Consider the following 27,016-nt stretch of genomic DNA (forward strand, 5'->3'; position numbering starts at 1 on the left):
TCAGAAAAAAGATGAGACATGTAAGGCTGACAAAGGAGATTCCACGTACCCATGACTGACATTCCTGAAGAAAAATGGAACAAACGGAACAGAAAAAACATTCAGACACAACAGAAGAAAATTTCCTGTCAATTATGGAAGATCTTACTGTGCTCCTAGAATACGTGTAAGACAAGCAACAATGAACTTAGTGAGCTTCAAGGAAAAGGCCTGCGTGGGTGCCCAGAGGAAAACGCTGCCCACGTGGCCGGGCTGCACTGCCCAGCGCTGAGTCGCTACAAGAGGACAGGAAACCACGTCCACAGGGCGCCTGTGCAGAAACTAACATCCGGTCAAGTTGCTGCTTATGTGCAAAAGCAATGGAAAACATTCTTAAACATGCAAACCTGCAGGAATATTTCACCCTTGTGAGTTCCTGAATAAACCCAAACCAGTACACAAATCAAAGAATTTGGGAGTAAGAAAATTATGGTATGGAAGAACAGACTATATGCATTAAAACCGTCAAAATATAAAAGTAAACCAAACGCGCTGAGGAAAATAAGGGTTCAGACAAGAATGGGAACGTTGCAAAGCCAGACACTGTAAAAACAACACCGTTATTTCATTTCTAAGATGTACTGTTCTTTTTAAAGTCTGCACATTTCTGAAATTGAGATAAATCACAATAGATGTCATATAAACAGTTATTGTGATAGGTAGTGCTTCTTTTCTGAACAATGTTTCCGATGAGAAAACATGCTGATACACCCAAAACTCTGACAGTCCCACATACACTCTCCCACCACTTGTGCCTGATCCCACATCTTTTTGCCAGTTATACTAAAATTGTGATTTTGTAATTCTGTACACCTGTGAAATACGAGTTCAAAAAGAGTTGTTTCTATGAAAAGCAAGTTTAATTCTTTGGAAAGATTTAATGAAAGTATTTTGCTAAAAAACAAATTATTGTCAAATTAGGTTTCGGCAAATTGAGGGAGGAAAAATATTAAAAGATTTCCCACTCATATCTTCACAAGTGTCTACTGTGAACAATATATTTAGTGAATGTAGAAAACTTTACATTCAAAATAACTCAAACTAGATTAAAACACAAACATAAAACCGACATACACTTGTTATAATAGCAAAATAAGAAATAACTTTATACATGCTGATCCATTATTATAATATCTGCATATAATGGAATACTGTGCAGCCATTAAATAAAAAGTTTTAGCTCCATACATGATGTGGAAAGATGTCCATGATATATAAAATAACAAAATCCACTTGCTATATTGTGCACACTATACAATCAATTCTCTTTAAAACATAGCAAACACGTACTATATATATCACACTTACATACAAATTTAAGAATGTGCAGAGAAAATGTATAGGTTAACGAAAAGAGTAGTAAGAATGGTCACCTCTAGAATGGTGTGACTATTTTTGTTTTTAAAATTAATCCTGGATTGCTATTAGAAAATCTATCTTTTCAAGAACACATCCACTGCATACAACGGAGAGACACTATTTCAAAACAGACATGTCTTGTAGTTTACCTTGCTAAACCACCGTAATCAAGTCCTTCTTCTCCTCTAAATATTACATACAATCGCCTCCTCAAGTCATAGGGTTTTAATGCCATAATCTAATTAAAAACAGAAACATGGATATTTAAACACTCATATACAACACAAGTTTCTTCCAAAAACAATTCAAGTTAAATTTCATGTATTTTCAAAATTAGACATTTTCTCATCTCATGTAACAATGCCTTTCATGACTCTAGAGACCCATGGATTTGTTCCACAAACGGTCAGGACGCTCTTATGTAAAAGCTTTCTCGAAATGTCACGTCCTCTCTCCCCCTCTTCTCGCACTAAAAGGTGGTCCCACCTCGGTTCAGTGGCAGGAGAGGAAGAGTCGGGCACAGACGCTCAAGGTGAGGGAAGAGTCCCTCCCGTGCACTCCCCCAGTTTTACAAAATCCCGTGAAAGGTGACGTGTCCTCTTTCTGCCTAGCAGCACTTAGTGAGAGGCCTAGAGTTTTGCTGTGGGCCCTGTTTACGCCACACAGTGCACTTCTTAGCACTCCAACAAGGAGTCATTTCTGAGACGTGAATTTAGATGTCACACGGTACATCGGAAGGCAATACCTGGGTCCTTGTCTCCATAATCCTAATGGCTTCATGCGGTTACCAGTAAACCAGGTTTCAGATTGGGGTAAAAATGAATTCCTTCCGCCCACGTGTATCGGAGCCCGAGCCGAGACCGGCACGCGTGGGCCTCCACCGCCCAGGCAGGCGTGTGGGACAGACGCGGCTCTCCCACGGCAGAGTGCGGAGCTAAGTCAAGTCCACCATGAATTTAGATGCTTGCTCCCTAAAATAATGCTCAGGCAGTGCTGCACCAAGCTGACCCATCTGACTTACTTCCTTTGCTACGAATTTGGTCATTCAAACCAAGAAAAGCCTTGACAGTAGCTGTGTGATGTCTTGCCCAAAGGCGACTGGTTGGTGGTGTTGAGCAGGCCGCACATGGGAGTGCCCCCACAGGCCCTGGCCCCCCGTCATGCTCCCAGGACGGACAGGACTTCCCCACTCCCTCACCAAGAAGGCCCGACAGTCTAGACTGTGCACGTGTGGCAGGCCCGGGGGCACGTCACTCACTGTTCTCAGGGAGCGGCTGGAGCTTAGTCTCCAGCCAGCGACACAGACGAGGGACGCCAGGTGGCCGCCAGTTTACCAGAAAGAAGCTAGTACCAAAGAGGCTGCAGGGGCCGTGAGGGAGGCCAGAGAAACCGCCATGTCACCGGCTACTCCGACGGTGTTGCTCTGATGGTGACACTTAACCAGGGACCACCAGGGTTATTCGAGAATACATAAATGGGTAGCGTGCATACCAATTTAATTTCAACTTGGTGGTATTATCAAGACGTTTGTTCGAGTTGGTAGTTTTGGCAAAGTGAGTGTCAGAATGTGTCAGTTTGTTCCAGAAGCTGCTGAAGCTTTATATCAACAGTCTGGCTCGCAGTAGAATGACTGTATCTCAGCCTCAGCACATCTGCTCGTGAGGTGGAGACATGACAGGAGCTACCTCAAATGGCTGCTGTGGGGGGAGTCAAAGGAAATGAGGACGGGGGTGCCCAGGGCCAGCAGAGAGCACTCACCGTGCGTGACGGCTTCCTTACGACCACTATTACAACGGGCACTTGGGAAGGGGGTCTGGTTACAGCTGCCTCCTGAGTGGCTGGGATTTCTACAGCCCTCACTCCCGCTAAGTGACACAGTCGAGCTGTGTTAAGCTGATAAAACCCACTCACCTGCTGGAAGGAGTCTTCAAACAGTGTCTGCCGGGACGCGTTGATTTTCACATGACTGGGCAGCGCGTTGGACTAGAGACAAAAGTAACGTGGAAACATCACGTGAGCTGTAGTCGACTGACTGTGTGAAGACAAGTCTAAATGGCTATGAAAGGAAGACTTATTTACCACTTAGTACCTGGCACAAGTAACGGAAGTGAGCAAGTTTCCATCTGAAGCTGCGCTCGTAAGCAATTTGCGGACCACCTTTAGTTCTACAGAAAAATAGAACAAACCATGCGTTAGTTCACGGTCAAGTTGGATATTTACTCCTCGGTATGGCACTGGAGTGTCCCAGAGTGCGACTGACGGCCACAGGACAGTCACGTGCGGGGAGCCAGTCATGTGCTGGCCTGAGAAGCACGAGCAGTGAGGACACGACACCATAGGAGGAGACGCTGCTATGGGCAGGGCTTCTGTAAAGAAGAGACGAGAAATATGAAAGTCCAGTACTGACCGTGTCAAAGTAAACCTTTGACGATCCTTAAGCCTAGGGAGGACAGAGGCTCCAGACAGAAGAGACAGAGAAGGGAGTCTACCCCATCTTGAACCTAAGCTAAAACAAACAATGGTACTGGGGACAGTAAGCAAAGCAACATTGAATCCCTAGGCACAAGTGGCGGCCGGGTCACACAACCCAGCTGGTCAGCAAGGAAGAGGCCGAGTGGGCGGCACGTGGGCAGCTGCCCGTGGGCATGGTCCAGGTCTCCTGCTCACAGAGACTTTCAGTCTCGGGGACCCTTGTGAATGGAGGGGAAACGCTGTCGTGCTGTCAGGGTGAAGTTAATTCATTCACCAAATGCTCAGGCATGCGTGGCATGTCCCTGGCACGCTCCTGGGCAGAGAGAACGTTATCTGTTAGGGCAACAGATGAAAGGACTGTTTCTGTGGAGCTCAGTACTAGTGAAGGAGACACACACGCAATGTGTTTCTAGGGGTGACGGCTCACCACTCCTGCTCCTCAGAAAGGAAAGGCACAGGCTGTACGGAAGGACAGGAGGGGTGCATGCGTGAGGGCGGCAAGTGGGGGTCGCAGACAGTGGAACGCCTGAACAAAGCACGGCGGGTGGCCCGCAGCAAATTCCAAAAATATATTTAGTTTACTTAAATAAACCAGGTGAGGCAATACGTACTTCACCGCGAGTGAGTGGCCCGGCTGTTTGTGTGTTTTACCGCATATGGCCCTTGGTAAAAAACGCTGAAAAAAGTTTGGACACCCCTGCTCTAGGAGAAATAACAGCTGAGGAGAATAATTTAGTAGAGAAATAAAAACTGACCATGGAGGATAGGAGCTGATCACTGCTGGAGCGATGAGGTGGGACAGGCCCCGACAAGAACAACGGCAGGTCAGCCACAGGGCTGGGAGGGCAGGTGGAGCTGGCAGGGGGGTGACGGCAGGAAGAGGCCAAAGGCCCTTTACGACTGCATCCCCACCGTCACTGGGAGGCGTGCGGGTGAAGGACAGAGCGGCCAGTGCCTCAGAGATCTCTTCATGGGGGAAGAGTCCCACCGCAGCTCTGGGGCCTGTCGGGCACAGGCGGCGACAGCCTGCCCTGTGTGACAGCGGCTCCACGTCTCGCTGTCTGCTTCTGCACTTAGTCACGCTCTCTAGGCTATTTCTGCACTTAGAAAAGGGAAACTAATAATATCCTCCTCCAGGAGCTGCTGGAAGATACACTGAGCCTTCGCACACTGGAGTCAGGATGTAAGTGCTTGCGATGGTTATGGTTACGGAGCGACAGGCCAGATCTGCTCCATAACAAGGTGGAGCACAGACAGGTTACTGGGGGACTGCGCTGATGGCTTTTCTTGATCCCAAAGTACACGCTGCGGCTACATTCGCGGCTAAACCTCATGCTCTAACTCAGGCTTTCACTCACACAGACGACTTCCCGTTGCGAGGGTCCTTGAATGTCGTGGTCCTCGTGTTGTGATCGACAAAGTACCTGACACCTTCCCGGGTGTACCTGATTTCCCAGCCTTCGGGCAGCGGTTCTTCATTCTGTAAGCTGGCAGACAAAGGGGCATCAGAAGGGGAACATTTTCCAGGTGCCGAGAACATCCGGACAGGTTTACTTGACACACATACTTACCCTTGAGTTCTGGGATCTTCCCACTGGGTGGTTTTTGTGTTATGATTCACGAAGTAGACTCTGTCTGTTGAATCTACTCTTTTCTCTAAAAAACAGAGTGAGCATGCATGGATTTACTAACTGTGCTATGTATACACCTTTCGTATATTCTTCCAGCAATGCTGTCACTCACCCCAGCCTGGTGGCAAAGGCCCGTACGGGTCATTCTCTGCAGCTAACATCGAGGCCTGATTAGAGAAAGGGTGGGGGAGAGAGAGCAGTGCCTTAATATAAAAGCAGAGATAAACTAAACACTTAGCAGAATCACGTTACAGTTATTTTCTAAAAAGTGTAATGAAGGAATGTGAATATAGTAATCTCAAGACACTAAGTCCTAAAAATGTCGTGAGTTAAGAGGAGTCGATCACTTGATTATTAGTTTTCTAAAATGATGTAGAGACAATATTTGACATCAATATTTTAAACTCGTAGCCCTCCCCTAATAATCTGCAGGCGTGTGGTGGGGTGGCAGGAGAGCACAGAGAAAACCACAGTGCTTAAATGAGGAAACATTATTCATTTAAAAATAGAACAATTATCATAGTTCTTCTTAAAATAAATGCCTATTAATAAAGCCAATATTAAATGCCAGCATCATTATACAAACTTTCACCTTGATATCAGAATCTTTTATATATTCATACATAAAAAACTGTTATGCCTACACATTATTACAATCCAGAAATAAGATTCTGAAGAAAACGTAAGCACTCCACCATTAATTTGAAAAGAGTGGCAACTGTAAAAACCATGACTCGAGCAATCAATTCTTAATGATAAAGCAGATGCACCTTGGTGGACACGTACTGTGGCGTGTACGACTACACACTTCCCAGTCCTCCTTGCCTGACAGCCAAGCCACCGGGCTGCGGGGGGCAGCCATGCGTCCACCCGACAGTATTCCATCCCCAGCCTCCATGCAGCTGGCCCAGCAGGATGAACATTCTGCACAAGGAGGTTTGGGCAGAAGTCCCTGGTGAGGGCCTCCCTTCCCAAGTAACAGGGCAAGGGCTTGCTAGAAAAAAGCTATTTCCTTTCCAAGTCCCTTTCCAGTTCTTGCCTACCCTGGGAGGTGGGCCCAGGAGGTGGCAGCTGCACGAGTGAGCCTGGGTCCAACGGCCCTGCTGAGCCAGCGCAGGATGCGCCTGGACCCTCGCCGCAGAGCTGGTTCTGTGTTTAGAAAACTGAGCTGCAGCCCGGTTAGGCTATGCAGGAGAGCACTCTGACTCCCTGCCCTACTCCTGCCATTTCCACAAGGTTTTCACGCACACGACCAAGTCCAACCAAAAATAAGCGTGCACAGTACATAACTTCTGGCTTACTCCAGACACGCAGCTGAACAATGGCACCTCCCCACAGAATTCTGTACAAGTTACCAAAGAACCAGAATCAGTGGCAGCAGGAGATACTATGCAAGCTGGGCTGCCCACTCCCTGTCTGCTGGCTACAGATAACCAGGGGAGCGGGTCACAGAGCTCACTACTTAACCGCTGACGAAAGTGGAGTCCACAGAGCCAGCCTGAGGCCGGGCTCTGAAGGGTTATTCAAGCTTTCTTTTCGTGTCTTTCCTACCTCCTTTCTGTCTATTCACCTCTCTGTGTGCTGGGTTTAAGTTGCCTCCAAACACTGTCTATGATGCCCAGTACTTGTATTTTCTATTTCCTATGATCAAACCCATTTAACAAGGGTTTTGGGGGTTTTTCCCCCTGCTTTTTGTGGATGTTTGCTTATGGCAATAAATAAATCACCAACAGGTCCAATCTCCATGTACCATTAGACGTTTTGGACAAAACCATCTCCAATCCCAGAATCTCTTTGGTGGGCCAAAAGACAGCCAAGGGCTCCTTCTAAGAATGTGGGGTGGGAATCAGAATAGCTAGACTACGCCAAGACTGGCCGTAAGTCAAGTCAGGACGTAACTGGTTTTATGTAACGCCGACGAAATTATGAAGTTAAAGATAGAGAACTGGGATTGGGAGACATAGTGTTTTACTAAGAAACTGCAGTTATGGAACTATCAGTACGGACAAAACACTGAGTATGTAAGTTATGTGAGTTTGTAAACTGGAATTAAAAAAAGAAACTTGAAGTGCTTCTGTGTGTGAGAAACACTAACATGTATGCAAGACAGCTGACGCATCCTCTGCACCGCGGTCTGTAACAGTGGCTGTAACAGTGGTCTGTAAGAGCAGCACGTGGCTGGCTGGCCATTACCGAGTAGAGGTAGCGCTGGTTGAACTGCTGCATGGCCCCCTGCAGCTGGCTGCGCTGCGACTGCCACTGCTCGAAGTTGCGCACGGACTCCACGGTGGGCCGCTGCCAGGTGGTGGTCCTGGTGTTGTGGTCCACGTAGTACACCCGCCCGCGGTCATCCACTCTTCTTTCCCAGCTGCCGCGAAGGAAATGAACAGTACAAGTAAACAGACAGCACTCTCTTCATGTAAGAAACGAGAAAGCGTATAGTCAATACTACAAGCACATAATTTAAAATTCAAGTGCAAGACGTGATGAAATAACTTTAAAAGAATGTAAATTGTATTCTTCAGAGAAACTATGAACATGTAACTTGCTATTTATTTCAGCTAACTACGTGCCATTCTACCACTAGCCAAGGATGTCTCCCAAACGGGCCACACACCCAAAGTCCCCGTGTCACCCTGCCTGCCCTTTTGGGGCAGCATTTACCGAATGCTCGCTGCACACCAGCAATCTGCCCGGGGCCACTGCCCAGGTTCAGGCGTTAACTCTGCCGAGAGCTTTGTGACTGAGCTCCTGCCGCTGAGCTGCTGCCGACCTGAGCTGCAGACGGGGTCACGCCATCCCATCTGTCACAGCTCTCGGGTACGGCCTAAAAACGAGCCCATCCACCATGCAGTCTCAACACCCCTACCCTCTTCCAGGGACCCCTTTAGAGACAACTCAGCTACCTTCCAATTCCCAAAGTGTCACGCTTCATCCTGTCCCGCCTTTGCTGCAGACTCCCGCACAACCGAGCGTCCTTCCCCACTTCTCCAGCACGCGGAATTCCCCCAGCTCCCAGGGCTGAGTCCACCTTAAATCAAGTGTGCTCACTACTGCATACAACGCTCTCTGAGCAATAATCTCACAAAAGCAGCATTCCGTGCCTTGAGTTTTCTGGGCTTTGAAGCATCTGGTGCTGCGTTTTGTATGGTGGGCCTTAGGGCCCATGTGGAAGGACAGGTGTCCCAAGTCGCGAACATAGTGAGGCGTTCCTGGCACAGGCGGAGCGTTCGGGGAGAGTATGGAAAGTACAGCAGAACTAGCTATCAGTGCAGTGTGTAAAGAGTTAGGAGGCTAAGACAACGAAGGAGGACGACGACCAGTCTGTGAATGGCCTGTGATGGCAGCCCATCAGCATGAACTGTACTTAGTATGTAACTGAAACGCTTGTATTCATTTAAAACCTTCTATAATTTGAGCCATAACATATAATTGTACTTCTGGCAATCTCTGTAGATCCTAACTTTGAACCAGTCTAATGTCTATCATTAAATCTCATGGAATAACATAGTTTTAGGTCACTATCTATGGCGAACCACACATAGAAATACTTTTCATTCCTTTAAATAAAATAACAAGGACCGAAAATGGACCAAAATTCTGCAACTCCTCTCAGTAACTCATGCTAGTGTTTGACAATGTCTGGAGGAAGCCCTTCAGACTAACTGTAAAAGAGATACAAGATATAACAACTCTCATTTACTGAACATCCAGCATTCACAAAAGCAAATCAAGGAAACAATATACAGAAGAATCATTTTATGTTGCATTAAATAAACTTTTAAACCGCATGTTTGAGAAAACACAACTGAAGACGCACAAAGCTGCGACATTACCCTGGAGGTAACGGTTGTGGCCTCTCCCACGTGGTCGTCCGAGTGTTATGATCCACGTAATACGTTCTCCCGTGAGGGTCTTTCCTCTGCTCCCACCTTTAATAAAGATGCAAAAATGTAAGACAATCTGAAAAACGATTCCTTCTTAGAATCAGGAAAATTACAGAAAACTTTTACTTTAAAAGCATATATATATACACACCAGTGTATATATATTACAAAGTTGTTTCTCAATTACTAGTGTTTTTTAAGTTCTCAGTTACTTCTTTTTCATTAACACTACTGGACACTCAGTAAGTACAGTTGGCAGAGGAGGACAGAAAAATACCTAACGTTCTCTGAAGTTTCTAATGTACAGAATGCCACATCATCAGAACACAGAAATGGAATCGAGGGCAGAGGAACTTTCAGCCTAATACCAATCCCAAGGCACAGAATGTCAATGAAGTAATACCCATTTTTTCCTGCAATTTTTTTTCTTTTTTTCACAGTGAAAAAACTGTTTTATTCAGAATTAGCCAGCTGGACTCAGCTTAGATGATCCCAGTTTTGTGGGCGACATCCAAAGCGTCCTCGTCAGGAGCCAGTGGCGCATATGCCTTCTCTCTCCCTCAGGCCCGATTAGGGGCTGAGCTCGGCCCGTCGATGTCACAGAGCCTCTTCCCAGCCTGTTGGCTCTGGAGCTTGCTGGCCCTGACACCCACAGTGAGCAGTGTGGCATCGTCTTCTGTCTTCCTCACGGCCGACGATAGTCAAGGGAATTTGGTAATGGCACAGTGGTCATGCTTGTTTCTCCTGGGGGCGCTTTTCTGAGGATATTTAGGCTGCCTTGGGAGCCGCCTGGGTCTTGGGAAGGTGGGTGACGTGAGGATCTTTTTTTCTGTGGTTGTGGACCCCTTTCAGCACTGCTTTCTTTGCCTTCAAAGCCTTTGCTTTGGCTTCAGCTCTGGGAGGGGCAGGGGCTTCCTTCTTCGCTTTTAGTGCCATCTTCATAAAAAGCTTTTTTCCAGCAATTTCAAACATGCACATCTAAAAAATTTTAGCAGACATCCCCTTAAAAAAGCGTGTGGTATCACTGCTCCATGCTGATTCTATGTTTTCTCTGCACACATCTGTCCCTCCCTTGTTTCTGATAAGCCTGAAAGTGTGCAGACATCCCAGCTTTCTCCTCTTCTGTTCTACCTCCAAGACTTGCGATCTTTTATTTTGCCCACTCTCACTTTCTCCTTCCTCTGTGATCCCTGTTTCTTCCTCTCCAGCCTTTCCGTAATATAGTCTAAAAGAAATATTTCAAACATAAAAACATAAAAACCTGGTATTTCAGAATTTAACATTCTTCTTTTCAACTTGAAAGTAGAAAAATTAGAAAATATCTGTCTTCCTCTTAAACACAGGGACTCAACTGATTTTGATTTTTCGATTAGACAGGCCTTTAATTATTTTTTTCTCTACACAATGACCCCACACATAAAGTTACTCCCTAAACAAGGTGCACAAGCTGAGGCTGTTAGACTCTTTCCTATGCACATGCACGCGCATGTACACGTACACCCATGTACACACACACATACACACACACATACACGCCATGCCCTTCCTTATACAAGTTCTATGACTGTGGAAACCCCCAGACAGGCCATGGAGCACAACGTGATTTCTTGCTCTAGATGTCTTTCCTCCCATTTCCTCATTTCCACGTACTTATTGTTAATTTAACTCCAGGTACTCCCTGCCGCCTCGGGCATACAGTGGCGTCCTCCATGCCTCTTCCATCAGACCCCACTTCCTGGGTGCCAGGTCTTTCACTTCCAGGACCTCGTTTTGGAGAAACATGAGTCCTGGTAGCTTCCTAAGAAGAAGACCCGGGCAGGAAACTTGTGTAAACCTAGGATGTCTGTGCACACACTCAACAGTGACGCTGCACACAGAACCCGCGGTTGGAGATACTGTCTGTCCCTCAGCATTTAAGCCACTGGCCGTTGCCGCGTAACTGCTCGTGCTGATTCTGAGAAGTCAAATACATTCCGAGGAGGACAAGGCCTGTTTTTCCCCCTTTCTTTAACCTCTGGAAATACTTAGGATTTTTTACTTTGGCCCCCATGTATTAAAATTTTCACAATAGGGTGTCTTAATATAGATTTATTTTCCTTTATTATCCTGGGGTTTGGTGAGCCCTTTCAATAAGAAAAATCGAAGTCCTTCACATTTATTATTTTGTTGAGGATTTCCTCCCATTTTCTCTCTTTCCAGAACTTCTCAGATCAGATCTTCTGAACTGGTCCTCCAGTATTCATATGTAATTCCTGTTATTTTATAAGTTTCTTTTTATTCTACTTTCTGGGCCAAGTCTTCCACTGAATTTACTGAATTAGATTTCCAAGAGCTTATAGTTCTTCAAGTATTCCACTGTGATAACACCTCATCCTTCTTTAACTTATATTATATCTACTCTTATCCCTGTAAGAACACTAAAACAGTCGGTTTTTTTCATGCAGAATTTTCTAGGCCGTTTGGTTGTCTGTCTTGCATGTCAGAGGCGTGTCTTGGGCGTCTAATGAGCAGGCACGGAAAAGCTGAGTGGGGCTTTGTGTGCATGGGTGCGATTCACTGACCATGGGATTAACTGAAAGGTGACAGAACGAGGCTGCTTCATTGGAGAACAAACAGATGTCAGTATTTGTAGTCTTTTTCAGTGGTGGTGGTGTGGAGGGTGTTTAAATAGAAGACACTTCCAATCTCCTGAGTGGGAAGGGTAAAATCCCAATTGACAATAGTCTGGGTTTTGGGTAGAAAAGAACCAAGTGCTTCATCCGTATAAAGGGCTATGACGCACTTTTCCAGTTTTATCCTAATTGCAAATATTTCTAATTTAACATTCAACAAATATTCTGTAAGCACTTATGCTAGCTCCTGGTTCTTAATTCTTCCAAAAATGAAAGATTACTTCCAGAATTCAGTGTTTTGCTCTAAACAGAATGGATCTTTCTCAAACTAAACTGCTTGCTACACAGAACAGCATATTCAGAAGTACTTTTGGATATCTTCTTTATCATTTTCTATGCTCTAGATCAAGGGTAGGCAAACATTTTCCATAAAGTAACAGAGAGTAAATATTTCAGGCTTTGTGGGGAAAGCAGCAAAATCGAGATTATTATGGATACACAAACCTAGTAAGAGATTACCACTGATCAGCAGTCACTCTCTCAATAGAAAGGACATTCCAGTCCAATGAGGGGGGCAGTACGGAGAGCGAAGGGGGACACAGGTGGGCCGGGGACTCAGTGACCGCCCTCTACAGCTGTGCCTGTGCTCCAACATATAAAAGCAGCCGGCTGGCCCTGGCTCGACACCCCATTATCTCATGAGTACCCCCTGACTGAGGAGACTTCTCAGCAGATTTCCTCCATTTCCCGGAGAGAAGGGCTAATCTGTAACGGCCACACTTCACCTTCAACCACGATACTCTCCTTTCACTAAGTGAGCCTCCCCGTCTCACTAAGACATCGTATAGAAGTTTTCAAAGCCTATTCCTGAAGAAGACCTTGTTAAAACAAAAACAGGTAGTCTGGGAGAACTTTGTGAGACTTTACAATAAAAACAAGAGAAGTTAGTTCCTCGTTAGCTAACCGTGGGTCTCAAGGTGAGACAATGGGGTGGACGAGACCTGCCTGTCCCAAACCCCAGTCACCTCCCTGCTGTGTGGCCACTACCTCCTGCCCTTGCAGGTGACAGACCCCTTGAAGTCTCTCCCGTCTCACAAAACAAGGAACGGCCCCTCTGGTCTTGCCAAGTCCACAAACTCTCCCCTCCCAGTGTCCAGGGGAGTCTTCTCACGCTCGCACCCTCGGGCTGGCTCCACCACACTCCGTTTCCCAGAAACCACTCTGCCAGAGGTCACCAATCCGCTTTGTTGTTCAATTCAATGGATGCCAGGGGATTTTTGAGTGGATTCTGACCTTGTTCCCCATTTCCTCAGAGGCACTGACAAGCCACGGCCTGTTCCCCACGGCTCACTCACTCCAAGCCACCCAGTCAAGGTCCAGGTCACTAACTTAGCAAATATTTACTGAGAACCTGCTAAATGGCAGGCAGTTTTAGGCACAAGGAATACAGAAATGGACAAAATAAAGCCTCTTTTCAGACCAGTGCAGAGAAAATGGAGGGTGTCACCTGGTGATCTAAGTGTTACAAAGAGAAACAATACCGCTTCCATCATGCTGATTCAAAGAGACCTACTCAAAACAAGTCGTACTGATTCCATTTGTTAAGTTCTAGAATAGGCAAAACTAATCTATAATCTGTAGTGGGAAAAAAATCAGAACTGCAATTGCCTCTCTAAAACTAGGGCAGGGATTGACTGTAAAGGGGTTTCAGAGAACATTCTGGGGTGATGGAAATGTTCTTTACCTCGATAAGAGTTTGGGTTAACAGATATATGCATTTGTTGAAGCTTATTAAAAATGGTACACTGAAGACTTGTGTATTTCCTTCTGTGTAAACTTTACTGAAAAAAAAAACGAAGAAATTTTGAAGTCTAGTTAATGATATGCAAGCTGAAATATTGAGGAGAAAAATGTACTGGCATCTGCAACTTACTGAAATGCATTTAAAAATTCGGTGGACAGAGAGATGAAGAGCTATGTAAGAAAGCAGCGGAGTAAAATGGCAGCTGTAGAATCTAGTGATAGGTTATAGTTGCCCTGAAGTACTAGCTGAAGTCAGGGAGTGTGATACCTCCAGCACTGTTCTTTGTTCTTAGGATTGCTTTGGTTATTTGAGCTCTTTTTTGATTCCATACAAATCTATTTTTTTGTTCTATTTCTTTGAAAAATGCCATTGGGATTTCTATGGGGATTACATTAATCTGTATATTGCTTTGGGTAATACAGCCATTTTAACTATTGTTGATTCTTCCAATCCATGAGCACGGAATGTCATTCCTTTTCTTTGTATCTTCTTCAATTTCTTTTCTTTATTTTTTTCAATTTCTTTTAAAAATGTCATATAGTTTTCAGTGTATAGGTCCTTTGTTAAGTTTATTCCTAGGAATTTTATTCTTCTTATTGCAATTGCAAAAGGAATTGTTTTTTTCTATTTCTTTTTCTGAGGTTTCATTGATAGTATTTAGAACTGCAATGGACTTTGTACATAGATTTTATAACCGGCAACTTTACTATGTTCGTTTATTGCTTCTAATAGCTTTTTGGGGGACTCTTGAGGGTTTTCTACATAAAGAATCAAGTCATCTGCAAAAAGTGACACTTTAACTTCTTCCTTCCCAATTTGGATGCCTTTAATTCCTTTCTCTTGCCTGATTGCTCTGGCGAGGACTTCCAACACTATCTTGAATAGCAGTGGTCACAGGGGACAGCCTTGTCTTATTCCTAAACGTAGAACAAAGGGCTTCAGTTTTTCACCATTAATTATGAGATTAGCTCAGCGTTTGTCATATATGGCCTTTATTATGTTAAGGTATTTTCCTTCTATACCCATTTGATTAAGTGTTTTAATCATAAATGGATGTTGTATCTCGTCAAATGCTTTTTCTGCATCGACTGATATAATCGTATGATTTTTGTCCTTTATTTTGTTTATGTGATGTATCACATTGATGGATTTGCATATGTTGAACCATCCTTGTGCCCCTGGGATGAACCCCACTTGGTCGTGACATATAATCTTTTTAATGCATTGTTGCTTTCAATTTGCTAGAATTTTGTTTAGGAGTTTTGCATCTGTATTCATCAGCGATATTGGTCAGTCATTTTCTTTTTTTGTGTTGTCCTTACCAGGTTTTGGTATCAGGGTAATGTTGATCTCATAAAATCAGTCTCATAAAATCAGTTAGGAAGTATTGCCTCTTCTTCAATTTTTTGGAAGAGTCTGAGGAAGACAGGTGTTATATCCTCTTTGAATGATTGGTAGAATTCACTAATGAAGCCATTTGGTCCTGGACTTTTGCTTTTGAGAAGGTTTTGGATGACTGATTCAATTTCCTTACTGTTGATCAGTCTATTTAGATTTTCCAGTTCTTTGTGATTCAGTCTATGAAGGCTATATGTTTCTAAGAACTTGTCTATTTCTAAGAACTGTCCATATCACCATTTCTTCTAGGTTACTGAATTTGGTAGCACATAGTCCTTCATAGTATTCTTATATGATCCTTTGTCTTTCTGTGACATGGTATTGGCAGAAAAACAAACACACACCAATGGAATAGAATTGAAAACCCAGAAATAAACCCACATAAATATGGACAGATAATTTTGGACAAAGGAGTCAAAAACATACAATGGAAAAAAGAAAACCTCTTCAATAAATGGTGCTGGAAAAATTGGAAAGCCACATGCAAAAGAATGAAACTGGACTGCTGTCACCGTGTACCAAAATTAACTCAAAATGGATCAAAGACCTAAACATAAGACCTGAAACAATAAAATGCATAGAAAGCATAGTTACTAAACTTATAGACCTTGGGTTCAAAGATTTTATGAATTTGACCTCAAAGGCAAGGGAAGTCAAAGCTAAAATAAAGGGATGGGATTATATCATACTAAAAAGCTTCTGCACAACAAAAGAAACCATCAACAAATCAAAGAGGCAACCAACTGAATAGGAGGAGATATTTGCAAACAACGCCTCTGATAAGGGGCTGATATCCAATATGTATAAGGAACTCATACAACTCAACAGCAAATCATCGGGTGCGCTAGATGCTGCTGAGTGCCGGTTGACAGGAACGCAGCGCAGGAGAACAAACTCCGGAACAGTGACTACTCTCACTGGCCACCACACCCTGCAGTACTTTCTATTCTGGTCTATGTTGATTTCCTTCATTACGTGTTCCAATGCCAGTCCTGACCTATTAATGGGTGCAGCCTGCAATGCGAAAATCACTCCTCACGATACTGCACAACGCTCCCACTGCCGCGCTCACGAAGGTGGCTGCAGCGTGTGGAAGGAAGCACTGATGTGGCTCCTGAGTTCGGTTTACACACTTACTGTTTTATTATGAAAGAGCCTGCTGTCTGGTCTCCTGAATTCCTACCATCTACACAACCACTAGAATAACCTTAATAAGATCCAAGTGTGATGTGTCACTGCTCTACTTGAAATCCTCTAGTGCTTATGCCTGGTTTGCAGGAAGAACTCTCAAACCCTCAGCGGGTACCACGTTCTCACAGGACTGCCTACTCTCGGGCACCCACAGCTCGCTGCCCCATGTGCTGCGCTCAGGCTGTGATGACCACAGAGCTCTCGAAGGGTGCTGGAGACCTGAGCATGCGCCCGGCTCTGCCGGGCACCAGCCGGTGCCCTGCTCTGCTGACTCCCCCTCCTCTCGAGACACCCACTTCCGGTCGTCTCATCCAGACAGAAGTCTTCGGCCTCCCTCTGCATGTCGCCCACGGCACCCCAGGCTTAGCTCTAGTGTCACTCTCACTGAATCCCCGACTGCTGCTCTTCTCCCGCCACGAGACCATGAGATTCCTGACGGTGAGAACAGCTTCCTGTGTGTCTGTGTCACAGGAGCAGGCAAGAGACTAGGATCGGTGACTAAGCTGCCAGACAGGAGACAAAGGGACAATGAGAGATCGCTGAGGGGGACGGGAGGACAATGTCAGGTCTGAGATGCATGCAGGAGACACAAGTGGGGACTTCCGGTGAGCAGATGAAAACAAGCTCAGTGAAAGCTCTGGTTGGACGGACAGATGTAACAGTTAAAGTGAGGGGGCAGTGCAAACCCCCAGAGGAAACACATGCGGGAGACCGCGGCTGCAACCACAGGGAGGCGGGGGCCAGGGCGGGAAGAGCTGGAGAAGAGCCCCCAGCAAACCAGCTCAGAGAGCGAGCTGCGGTGACACCGGCGGCAGCGAGGGCAGGAGGGCTGAGCCACAGGCGGACACGCGGGCTGTGCAGGGAAACGCGGGGAATCGCCATGTCCTCACCTCCATTCCAGCATTTGCAAGCTCTACCGTGAATGTGCATTTGCAAGGCTGAGCCACTGAATGAGCCTCTTGAGAGCAGAGACAATGAATCATGAATTAATGTCTGTGTCGTCAGAGCCAAGCAAAGAGTAAAAGAACATGTGAGCAAGAAGCACAGGAGGGCCAGACGGAGCAGGAGCACGCTGAGGACACCCTGCAAAGGAGGCCATGACTAAGCCGCAATGAAACCCGAGTTTGTAACAACCCATCGGGAGGGTTAGGAGGCCCTGCACGCAGCACTAAGGGAGAAAAAGGACGGCTGCTGGTTGTCAGGCGTGGGGTGCGGGGAACAGACCACACAGGAAGCTAGAGAACTGAGGTGACCACGCTGTGTCCTGCTCGCTCTTACCTAACAGTAACAATGACCCAAGAATCCAATCAAGAGGGTCCCGCAATTCCCATCAGTTTGTTTCCTTTTCCCTTCCTTCTGCATGTACTTTGACTAGATGAGCAATGGTTATTATTAAGTTTGTAGCAAATTGTACTTGATTTGTAGCAAACAAATAGTATGAATCAGATTGCAACTCAGATTTCAAATTACTGAACAAAGGAAACATTGTATACACATTCAACAGTCATACTTAGGAAAAAGCTGCTACTTAAATGTGAGTCAAACATCTGAAAAGGAAACGGACGTACCCTGAGGGCAAAGTATCGGTGCCAGGGGTCCCCGAGGGCCGGGTGGGCTCCTCACACCCAGCCGGCTGCCTGGATTTGGCGGCCTCGAGGGCAGAGCCGGTCCCAGAGGCCGAGGCAGAGGAGGAAGAGGAGGCACCCGGGTCCAGGGCACGGCCAGCTTCAGACTCAAGTGCTGCACTGTCAGGAAGGACGCAGCCGTTTTGTCCTGAGGCAGCTGGCACTTCTGGACCGGGCGGGTCCTCACTGGTGGCACTAGTGTGACCTGGAGACAAGGCGGTGTCTTCAGAGGGCACTGCAGCCCCTGAGGCATCATCAGGGGCCGATGAGGGTGACTCTCCATTAACTGAAAAGGGAAAATGAGAAAGGTGACCTGACAAGGAACGACAGAGCACTGATGGCTGCACCGTCACACTCAGTCAGAGTCTCATTCCCACAGACTTAATGGAGCAGGTGGTAATGGAAGTAAGGCACATCATTTTTTGTTTTGTTACAGTTTAGAGATGAACATGTGAATAAAAATTTAAGAATACACACACAGACACACACACACACACACCTAACTTAGGAAAGAGAAACCAACATTAGGATAACAAAGGTTTTTTTCTCCAAAGTATCAGCTCTGAAAGTATGCATGGGTTATTAAAAAAAAAACTTTTAAATGATCCCTTTCAATCTCCCTTTTTATGTGCAAATGGTAGCTAATATCAAGAGAAGTCTTTGCCAACAGTGGGGAACATACAATGGAATTCATTCGTAACATAGTGCTACAGAGGGCTGCAAAGAAGGTCTGGGAGCGCGTTCTGTACTTTCCGGAGAAATAACCCAATACTGCAATCCACTGTTAGAAAGTTTTCTTAATTTCCTTTTAAAGGTGATCGATCCATTTCAACTATATGTCACTGTAACAGTGAGTTAAATTAAAAGTGGAAAAAGAACAGATTATTGAACAAAACTTATTAGAAGATTACACATCAAAGTTCTAATTGAAATGGGGAGGAAGCCATAAATAAGAGTAATGGAATCTTCAGGTAGATTTTTAAAGGAAAATAGAGACTCAAACGTTAGAAATTAGAGAAGGAATCAAATGGTTAAGTGCAAAAGAACGACAGAATCAATCAAGTTCTACACCAAGCGTGGGGGAGAGAAGAACTTTGGGGAAAAAATATCAATAATGAAGTACAAGAAATAAAATATTTATATTTTAATATTTATATATGATAGGTTAAGATGGAGAAATGAAAAGAGAATGTGTACATAGAGATGAAATTCTGGTGTCTTCTATCTGATGTTTACTGAAGAGAACTAGCTCCTTTAATGTTTACCCTTCGATGAGTGAAATTAATTTCCACAAAAGAAAAGATAAGCAGTGTCTTTTCAGAGCATAATCACAGTAAATGGCAAAAGAGGAATACTGGAGAAAAGATAATGCACTCCAGTAAGAAACAGTCACAGACCTGTGTGCACACTAAAATATAGACATAAAACACAAACTATCAGAGACAGAGGAAGAAAATGCCTCAGTTGTTCGAGGCAGAAACTCCTAACGCACCCGAAAGCACTCTCCGCAGCCCTCCCCATCTTCACACTAAGCCCCGTCCGTCATTTCTGGCTTCCACTAGGCCACAGCCTATTTCCTCTCTCGTCCAACTACAATCCATTCTCCAAACAGCAGCCAAAGGAACCTTTCTAAAACACGTGGCAGATCTGTCACTGCCCGCCTTACAGACAGCAGTGGAGCCCCAGTACGACCAGAATAAACTCCAAGCCCATCACCCCACCGCAGGACCCCACCCCAGCTGCACTGCCTTCTCGGTGCTCTGTGGGCGCCTTCCCACTGCAGGGGTGTGCACAGCTGTCCCCATGGTCTCTCCTGGGGGGTCCCTGCTCAGTCACACCTTCCGAAGGCAGTCTTGAGTGTCTTATGTAACGCTCACCACCCCCACCCCTCCCCGGCTACACAGCACACTGTTTTGTTTCTCAGCCTGTGCAGTCATTTTATTTATTGTTTTTTTTTCTTTTTCATTAAGTTCACAGTGCAAAAACTTTGTCAGATTTGTTAAATTTGTATTCCCAACAGCTAAAAAATGCGTGGCATATGAAAACAAATATTTGTTGAATCAATAAATTAAAGACAAACCAAAGAAAAACTAAACAGACCTCTCAAAACTATACAGGTAACAGACAAAGCATTAGTAGAAATATTAAGTATAGGAAGGATTTAATAACAGTCAACATACCTGACCTCAATTACCATTAGAGAGGTAGTTTTGACTTTCTAATATATATATATATACATATATATATATATACACATATATATATGTGTGTGTGTATATATATACACTGTGTGTGTGTGTGTGTGTGTGTGTGTGTGTGTGTATATATGGCATCCAAATACTCTCAGAATTTTTAGAAAAATTGGCATATGTAAAGGACAAAATGAAATCCCCAATTCTACCATCAGGAGGCCACGTTCTGACTATAATTCAATCAAACCAGAAACAAGCCAAACAAAATACCACTTACTGAAATGTTTATTAGAAATCTGTTAAACCTTTTTAGGGGAATCTTACTTTATCCTCCCAGGGATGTGTCAGTGCCAGCTCCTGACCTTGCCACGGTACCAAGTTACACAAGATGTTAACACGGGGAGGCTGGAAAGGGAGCAGGGGACCTCCAGGGACATTTCTTTGCAACTTTCTGTGAATCTGTAATCATTTCAGACTAAAAGGCTAAAAGCAAAGTCTAAGAAACTTGTGAAATCAGTTAATGCTGAGCTCTGAGCTATTTTATTAATCAAACAATAATTGTATATTAGAAAACGTCCTTTTACACTAAAAGTTAGGGGCGGGGGGAAGAAGTGGGGAAGTGGGGAAGAAAATGTTTTCCTTAAATACTGACCAGTGTCCAAGGACTATGGTGGACATTTTAGACTATGGCGCTTGACCTTTAAAACCATCCTAATAGGGAGTTAGTTCAGTATTATCCTCTTTTCATAAATGGGGAGGCTAAGTTTTGAGGTTGTTGAGTTTATCCAAGGTAAGACTGTTAATGTGTCAAGTGGCAGAACTGGGATTTAAGTCCTATTAGGAGCCAAATCCAACCTTCCTCTACATGACTGCCTACCATTTTAGCTTAAAATGATGACCAATATTCACAGCAACTACACTTATCAGATGGGTCCCCTTAATCAAGACTCAAGGAACGGGACGGGGGCGCCCTCACGTACAACGCTGTCTCTGGTGAAATCATTTGTCCGAAACTCCTGGCACAGGCCCACAGGCCCTTCCCGGAAACTCCTGGGCCAAGTGTGTCCCAGAACTCCTCAGTGTAGATTTCAGGAAGGTGACGTGGCACAGACACTGTACATTACACTAGCACCCAAGCAGGTCTGGGGGCACACATTTATTTCTGCAGCAAAAGGCAGGAGCACTCATACCAAGCATGACAAACTCAAAACACCCTCAAACCAGTTCTAGTCATTCTGCCATCACAGGAGTTTACCGAAAACCTTTGGGCTTTCAAGATTTTAGGATTCTGGAATTGCAGGTGAGGGATTAGAAACATGTGCAGTATTACACATAGGATATGCACACTCCCACCCCAGCCCAACAAAGAGAACTAATTTTCCAAGTCCTTAATTTAGAAATGGAACGCCATTTCTACACTAACGCCTTCAAAGAGACTATCCCATTCCTGGAAAATGTACCTGAATTCATCCTCCCACTAAGGGATGGCACATGGCACAAATGACCTTGGTGACATGGTCGCTACCAACGAGGCAGGTTCCGGAAGCCTTTGTAGCCAATGGATGGCCAGCTCTTGGATTGTTTGGTTGGATGTCACCAGCAGGACTACACGGAGTGGAAAGTCATCAGGTGGCTGCAGGAGTGTTACCTGAGGCCCAGCACAGCTCTGCCAGCCAGGTGGACAGCAAAGCAGGGTGCAGAGCTGAGAGCCACAGGGCTGGCTGACAGGCCAGCGCTCCCCCGGCCCGGCTCTGGCCTCCCTGGGCCTCCGACCCTCCAGGACTAGTACCAATGTCAGAGTTACAGAGAGTTGATTCCGTAAATGGAAAGGCAGTGTCTGGAACAGGGACGGCACCAACGTCAGCCTTATTACGCTGACTGTCTTAGGTTCCGCGTAGTTACTGTGACTGTCACGGGAAATAGTGATGATGGAACTTTCTTCTCCAGTTCCTCATCTGTGTCTTACTTTTACCTTGACATTTCAGGCAAGGGTAAATAAGAAGGTGGGAATGAATTTATTCCCATGGAAAGAATCTATCAAGTATCTGACAGGTTGTGGAGTGCAAACAAGGTTCTACAATGAGGGGGCGTCGTCTCCTCTTGCATCAACATCTGAATATACCCAAACGCAATCTACTCATAAAACAGCTAAGCATTGCAGAAACAAGAGCCGAATCTCCGACTTCACATCCCTAAATGGATGGTGATGACCAGAATGAGAGAAAGGCGGACGCATCCTTCTCAGACCAGCTTTCAGGACGCGCGTCTCCTGCCTCAGGCGTGGGCTTACTGAAGAACTGGGCCTGCAAGCTCATCACTTCCAGAAAGGATGGGATTGGACCTGGTGTTTGGAATCCAATGCTCGTCCCACAGAACCAACCAGCTCATTCATTTGGTCACATAAGGGGATTATTTTTGTTTTTCACAGCCTCTTTGGAGTATTTCCAGGAAGTCACATTGCTTAAAATAATAATTTTCTTTTTATGGGTGGATTAACTAGGTTTTTTCCGCCAGGTCTTTGGTATGGGTATTTGACAACTCAAAAACTCCTCTGGCCAAAAACCACTGGATTCATGCTCTCTTGTGACGAATTCTAGTACTTAGATAAACCATGTTTCTAGGTGTTGGTATTTTAAAAGATGAAATTTTGGTCCTTCCTATAGGTACTTCCTCAAGCTATTTTTAAAAACTGGAAGATTTAATTTAGGATAAATAATGTAAGGCAGAGTTCTAGAAAACACTATTATATTTATTCTCAGAATTAAGGATGCTGTTTAACTTATGGTCCCGTTTCATACAGATCTTAAAAGATGGAATCTCAGGAATAGCAGCTGTTTGAACTGATCTGTTCTTAATATAGAGACAATTCTGAATAATCTAAGATGATGTTTCCTTTTCTGCTTTGCTAACAGAAATCTGAGACAAATGTTCTTACTAGAAAGTTGGCCAGAATCAGAAAATAAATGCATCTGCTCACACATTTTACCCCAGTTATACGTATTTTCTCTTCATTTTCCAGCACTTTAAATTAATGACTAAAAAGTTCTACCTATTCGGGTACTTAAGATCTTTAAATCCATATTTTTAAAAAAGGGCAGCATTAAAAAATCAATTAAAAAATTTTCAAAATTCCCATCAATTCCCATGTTTACAAAAACTCTCAGGATAATGCATGATACATATCCCCGAACCCTGAGTATAAATACACAAGTATCTTAACTATAAATCCATCTACTTTCTTTTAACCACTGAATTGCTTCTCTACAAGTTTCTACTTTTGAATACATTCCCACAAATGGACAAAAAACAGGAAGGAACACATGCTCTGGAATCAAGAGACCAGGACTCCAGCGCCAGCACCAGCACACACGCTAGTCATTTTATGCAAATTCTAAAATGTTTCAGTTTCAAGACATTCATTTGAAAGAGTTAATATACAAAGATCAAACAAAAATAATGCATAAACTTTCACAGCTGAACCCATTGAAAAACAGGGTCATTCCTTTTGTAATAGAATAATGCTTCCTCTTGGAAAATATGAAACTCTCTGAGACCTATATAGGCTCACAGTACATTTTTCTACTAAGTTATAGGCCAACAAACACATATTTGTGCACTGAAAGACAGGCTAAAGGAACCACTCATTACTGACACATCAATGAATTCGCTTAAATTCTTTTAGAAACATATTCCACATTATGAATTAAATAGTACTTTTCGTGGCATAAAGCCTAACAATCTAGCTATCATAGAAGTTTTTCTTAGTGAAATGTGCTGTGATCTCGAAACTAATAGATTTTTGGGGTATGTTCCTAAATAATCTTGAAAATTTCAAAATGATTACAAATAATTCAGGCATTGTAATTGTTAAATTCCTATCACAGAATTGAAGATCAAGAAAGACTGAAAGTAAGAGTGTAGGCACAGATCCATTCAGTTTAATTTAGTTCTCGTTTCCAGACGCATCATAAAGAGCAGTGCTTACCAGTGTCATTGGCAGGCTCAGACGCGAGTGGGGCCGGAGCTGGTGTGTTCTTGGGCCTGGCAGCGCCCTGAGACGGACATGGTGGCGTGCTGTCTCCGTTCTGCACGCATGAGCAGCGTGAGCTCTGTGCTGGGGGGTTTGCACACACAGGGTCGCTGACTCCATTAGTGCCTTCAGCAGCCAGCCTTCAAGAGAAGGAGCCTCACTTCAGAGACTTAGTACAATTAAACAGCTTTGCACCAGAATTTTCGTAAGAAATCATTACTGAGTTCTTAATATTCCAGCAAAATGACAGATACAGAGAGTAATGAACAAACATATCGCATGCTTTTATTATGCAAACATTTAAATTATTGTAAGTTCTAAGTGCATCCATACTGGCAGATAAAGCTATACAAAAAAATACAAATATGCTAAATCAAAATGAATTCAGTCCGTCGAAATAGTGTTCAAAGTGTACATTTTAAATATTTAAGCCTAAGAAGATCAATCTTTATTTTAAATACTCTGAAAGTATTTTCAAAATGCTTGTGAAACTTACAAAAATCAATTTAAAACTATTGCAATTTTATGGAATACTGGAAAAGTCTTCAAACATTGATGGTAAATTATTATTACTAGGCATTAAAATTATGAGTACATGATGAGCAAAGGCTAAGTATTATGCCATCGATTTAGAAGAATTTATAGTGTATAACTTACCTACGAATAAGAACTACAAAGGCAAACACTTTAACTCTTCTTGGTAGTGGCTAGGGAGCTGCGTGACGTTGTGTAAGTGACCAGGAGAGCTTTCCACACCCTGGCTGCACGGCCCCTCCTGCTTACAATCCACTGTACTTGGAATAAGACCTACATTGCTTACCACAGTCAACAAAGCTTTTGCAAACTCGGCCCCTAACCCTGCCAATTTCTCTGATCTCGTTCTTCACACTCCCTGTGCTCACGTCACAGCAGATATACTGTATCGATTGTACTAAATAGAAGAACACGCTGAAAAGCCTTCAGATGTTTATGACAAATTTTGATATATGAGGCAGTAGAATTATGACTATGCGATTACCCCAAAGTTAACTGTTAAATTCTGGAGTTAGAGGAATTTGTAGAGCATAAATTAACCACAAAGAAATTTAGGTTCTTTGCACTTCGGATGGCCTCTGCCTGAGGGCTCTTCCCTCAGAACTCTGCAGAAATGGTTCAGTTTCGGCTTTTTAGCGTTAGCTCGGATGGCACTTCCTCCCCTTCCTTCCATCCCTGTCACTTGTCCTGTTTCAGCGTCCCACTTCTCAACTGACTCCCTGTCTCCCACCAACCAACTCATATTCTCCCTTGTGCACTATCCACCCTGATCCCACCGGAATGGAAACCTCATGGGAGCAGGGCTGGGACGAGTGCCTGGCTCCAAACACTCAGCAAGTATCTGATGAGGAAACGACGAGGGCCACGCTCCTCTCCCCTTGTCACCTGTACTTTTGGAATCAGATGTGTTGAGGAAGTTTGGGCAGGTCAAGTCTGAAAACAGCTCCCAAGTGATTCTGATCTGTACATCCCTCCCCCCAGCCACGCAGCGAGCAGGCCAGGTTAGAGAGCGCCTGTGAAGCTCGTGGGGCTGCAGAACGAATCTTCCTGCAAAATGTGTTACTGGGCAATGCAATAACATTAGCTTTCAGACTGGTAGTGATGCAAGCACGCGCCTCTAGCTTTCTAAAATAGACATGCAAATACACTACACCATTTTAATGAACCTAATTGCTGTACCCTTTCAGTCCTTAAGTTTCTCAATGTAAATTATAATACGGACGCTGGATATATTTATTTAAGCCAAATATATATTCAGAAGACATCCTTGCCTGTTCACATGCACTACGAGAATCACTGAATGGCAATTAAGGAGGAGTGACATTAGTGACCGCAGATTAATAAGGTCACAGACTAGCACACTCCTTCAAATGCACCAAGTTAGTTTTACAGCAATATATTTTCATAATTTCATGTGTTCATTCCATCGTACCTCACGTAGTATATGCTTTTATTCCAAGTTAAATGATTCTAAACAGAAAGCCTCTATTAATTACCATCAGAGTGCATGCAAGGGAGTTTCTGACACGGCAGGACGATTTCTGAGGGAGACCACATCTGTGCAGCGTTTATCTTCCAGTGACCTCAGGAAGCTGCCAGCTCAGACAGCAGTAAGATGCCCATTTCACACGCAATCTGACTCTCTTTACTGACAAACCTGGCACACTCAGGTTTTAAAAAGCCCATTTCCACAAGAAAAAAAGAAGTGCTGCTACAGGCCACATGGAGGAACCTTACGCTCAGTTAAAGAAGCCAGTCACAAAAGGTCAGAGTGTGTGATTCCGTTTATGAGAAATGGCCAGAACAGGCACAGCTACTGCGACAGACGTAGCTCAGTGGGCAGCAGGAGCTGGAGGCGAGGCGGGGGAGAGCCTGCTCATGAGTGCACACGGGAGGGGAGGTGACACAACTGTGTGATGACACTAAACCTGAAGCGGGCACCTCGGGAGGGTGCATTTTATATATGTGGATGAGAGCTCAACAGGGCTGTCATGTTTTTAAAAACGACTTTCTCGGGAACTCAATCGAATGACGTTTTAAATTCTATGGCGAACTCTAAGAAAAGGTTCAAGTTAAAACCTCCGCATGTGGGAAAGAAACGGCCCCTGATGTGCAGCGCGCTGTCCTACCTGGTCGTCGTCCTGGCAGAAGGCTCTGCATTCTCATGTAAGGCATCCCCATTTTGCTGTATTTCTACTGAACGACAAGAGAGAAAGACAGTGGGTTTTGATGCACTTCCTGA

The 27,016-nt window shown here is 44.4% G+C and overlaps 1 protein-coding gene across 4 annotated transcripts in view; it reads right to left on the bottom strand.

The window, feature by feature from the left end:
- WWP1 (WW domain containing E3 ubiquitin protein ligase 1) overlaps nt 1-27,016 on the bottom strand; it is a 79,814-nt gene that overhangs the window by 19,861 nt on the left and 32,937 nt on the right. For 3 of the 4 annotated variants that reach the window (XM_033126853.1, XM_033126856.1, XM_033126855.1), the window contains exons 7-17: nt 26,904-26,970; nt 24,196-24,380; nt 17,962-18,304; nt 9,338-9,433; nt 7,695-7,869; nt 5,614-5,668; nt 5,442-5,526; nt 5,229-5,357; nt 3,488-3,563; nt 3,310-3,381; nt 1,548-1,636 (exon numbers count right to left, since the gene is read on the bottom strand). In XM_033126853.1, the coding sequence (XP_032982744.1) occupies nt 1,548-1,636; nt 3,310-3,381; nt 3,488-3,563; nt 5,229-5,357; nt 5,442-5,526; nt 5,614-5,668; nt 7,695-7,869; nt 9,338-9,433; nt 17,962-18,304; nt 24,196-24,380; nt 26,904-26,970 (1,372 nt within the window). The remainder of the gene's footprint in view (nt 1-1,547; nt 1,637-3,309; nt 3,382-3,487; nt 3,564-5,228; nt 5,358-5,441; nt 5,527-5,613; nt 5,669-7,694; nt 7,870-9,337; nt 9,434-17,961; nt 18,305-24,195; nt 24,381-26,903; nt 26,971-27,016) is intronic. The other variant, XM_033126857.1, reaches the window with a different exon arrangement.

Source organism: Rhinolophus ferrumequinum, chromosome 14 (genome assembly GCF_004115265.2).
Source record: "Rhinolophus ferrumequinum isolate MPI-CBG mRhiFer1 chromosome 14, mRhiFer1_v1.p, whole genome shotgun sequence".
In the NCBI taxonomy this organism is placed as follows: domain Eukaryota; kingdom Metazoa; phylum Chordata; class Mammalia; order Chiroptera; family Rhinolophidae; genus Rhinolophus; species Rhinolophus ferrumequinum.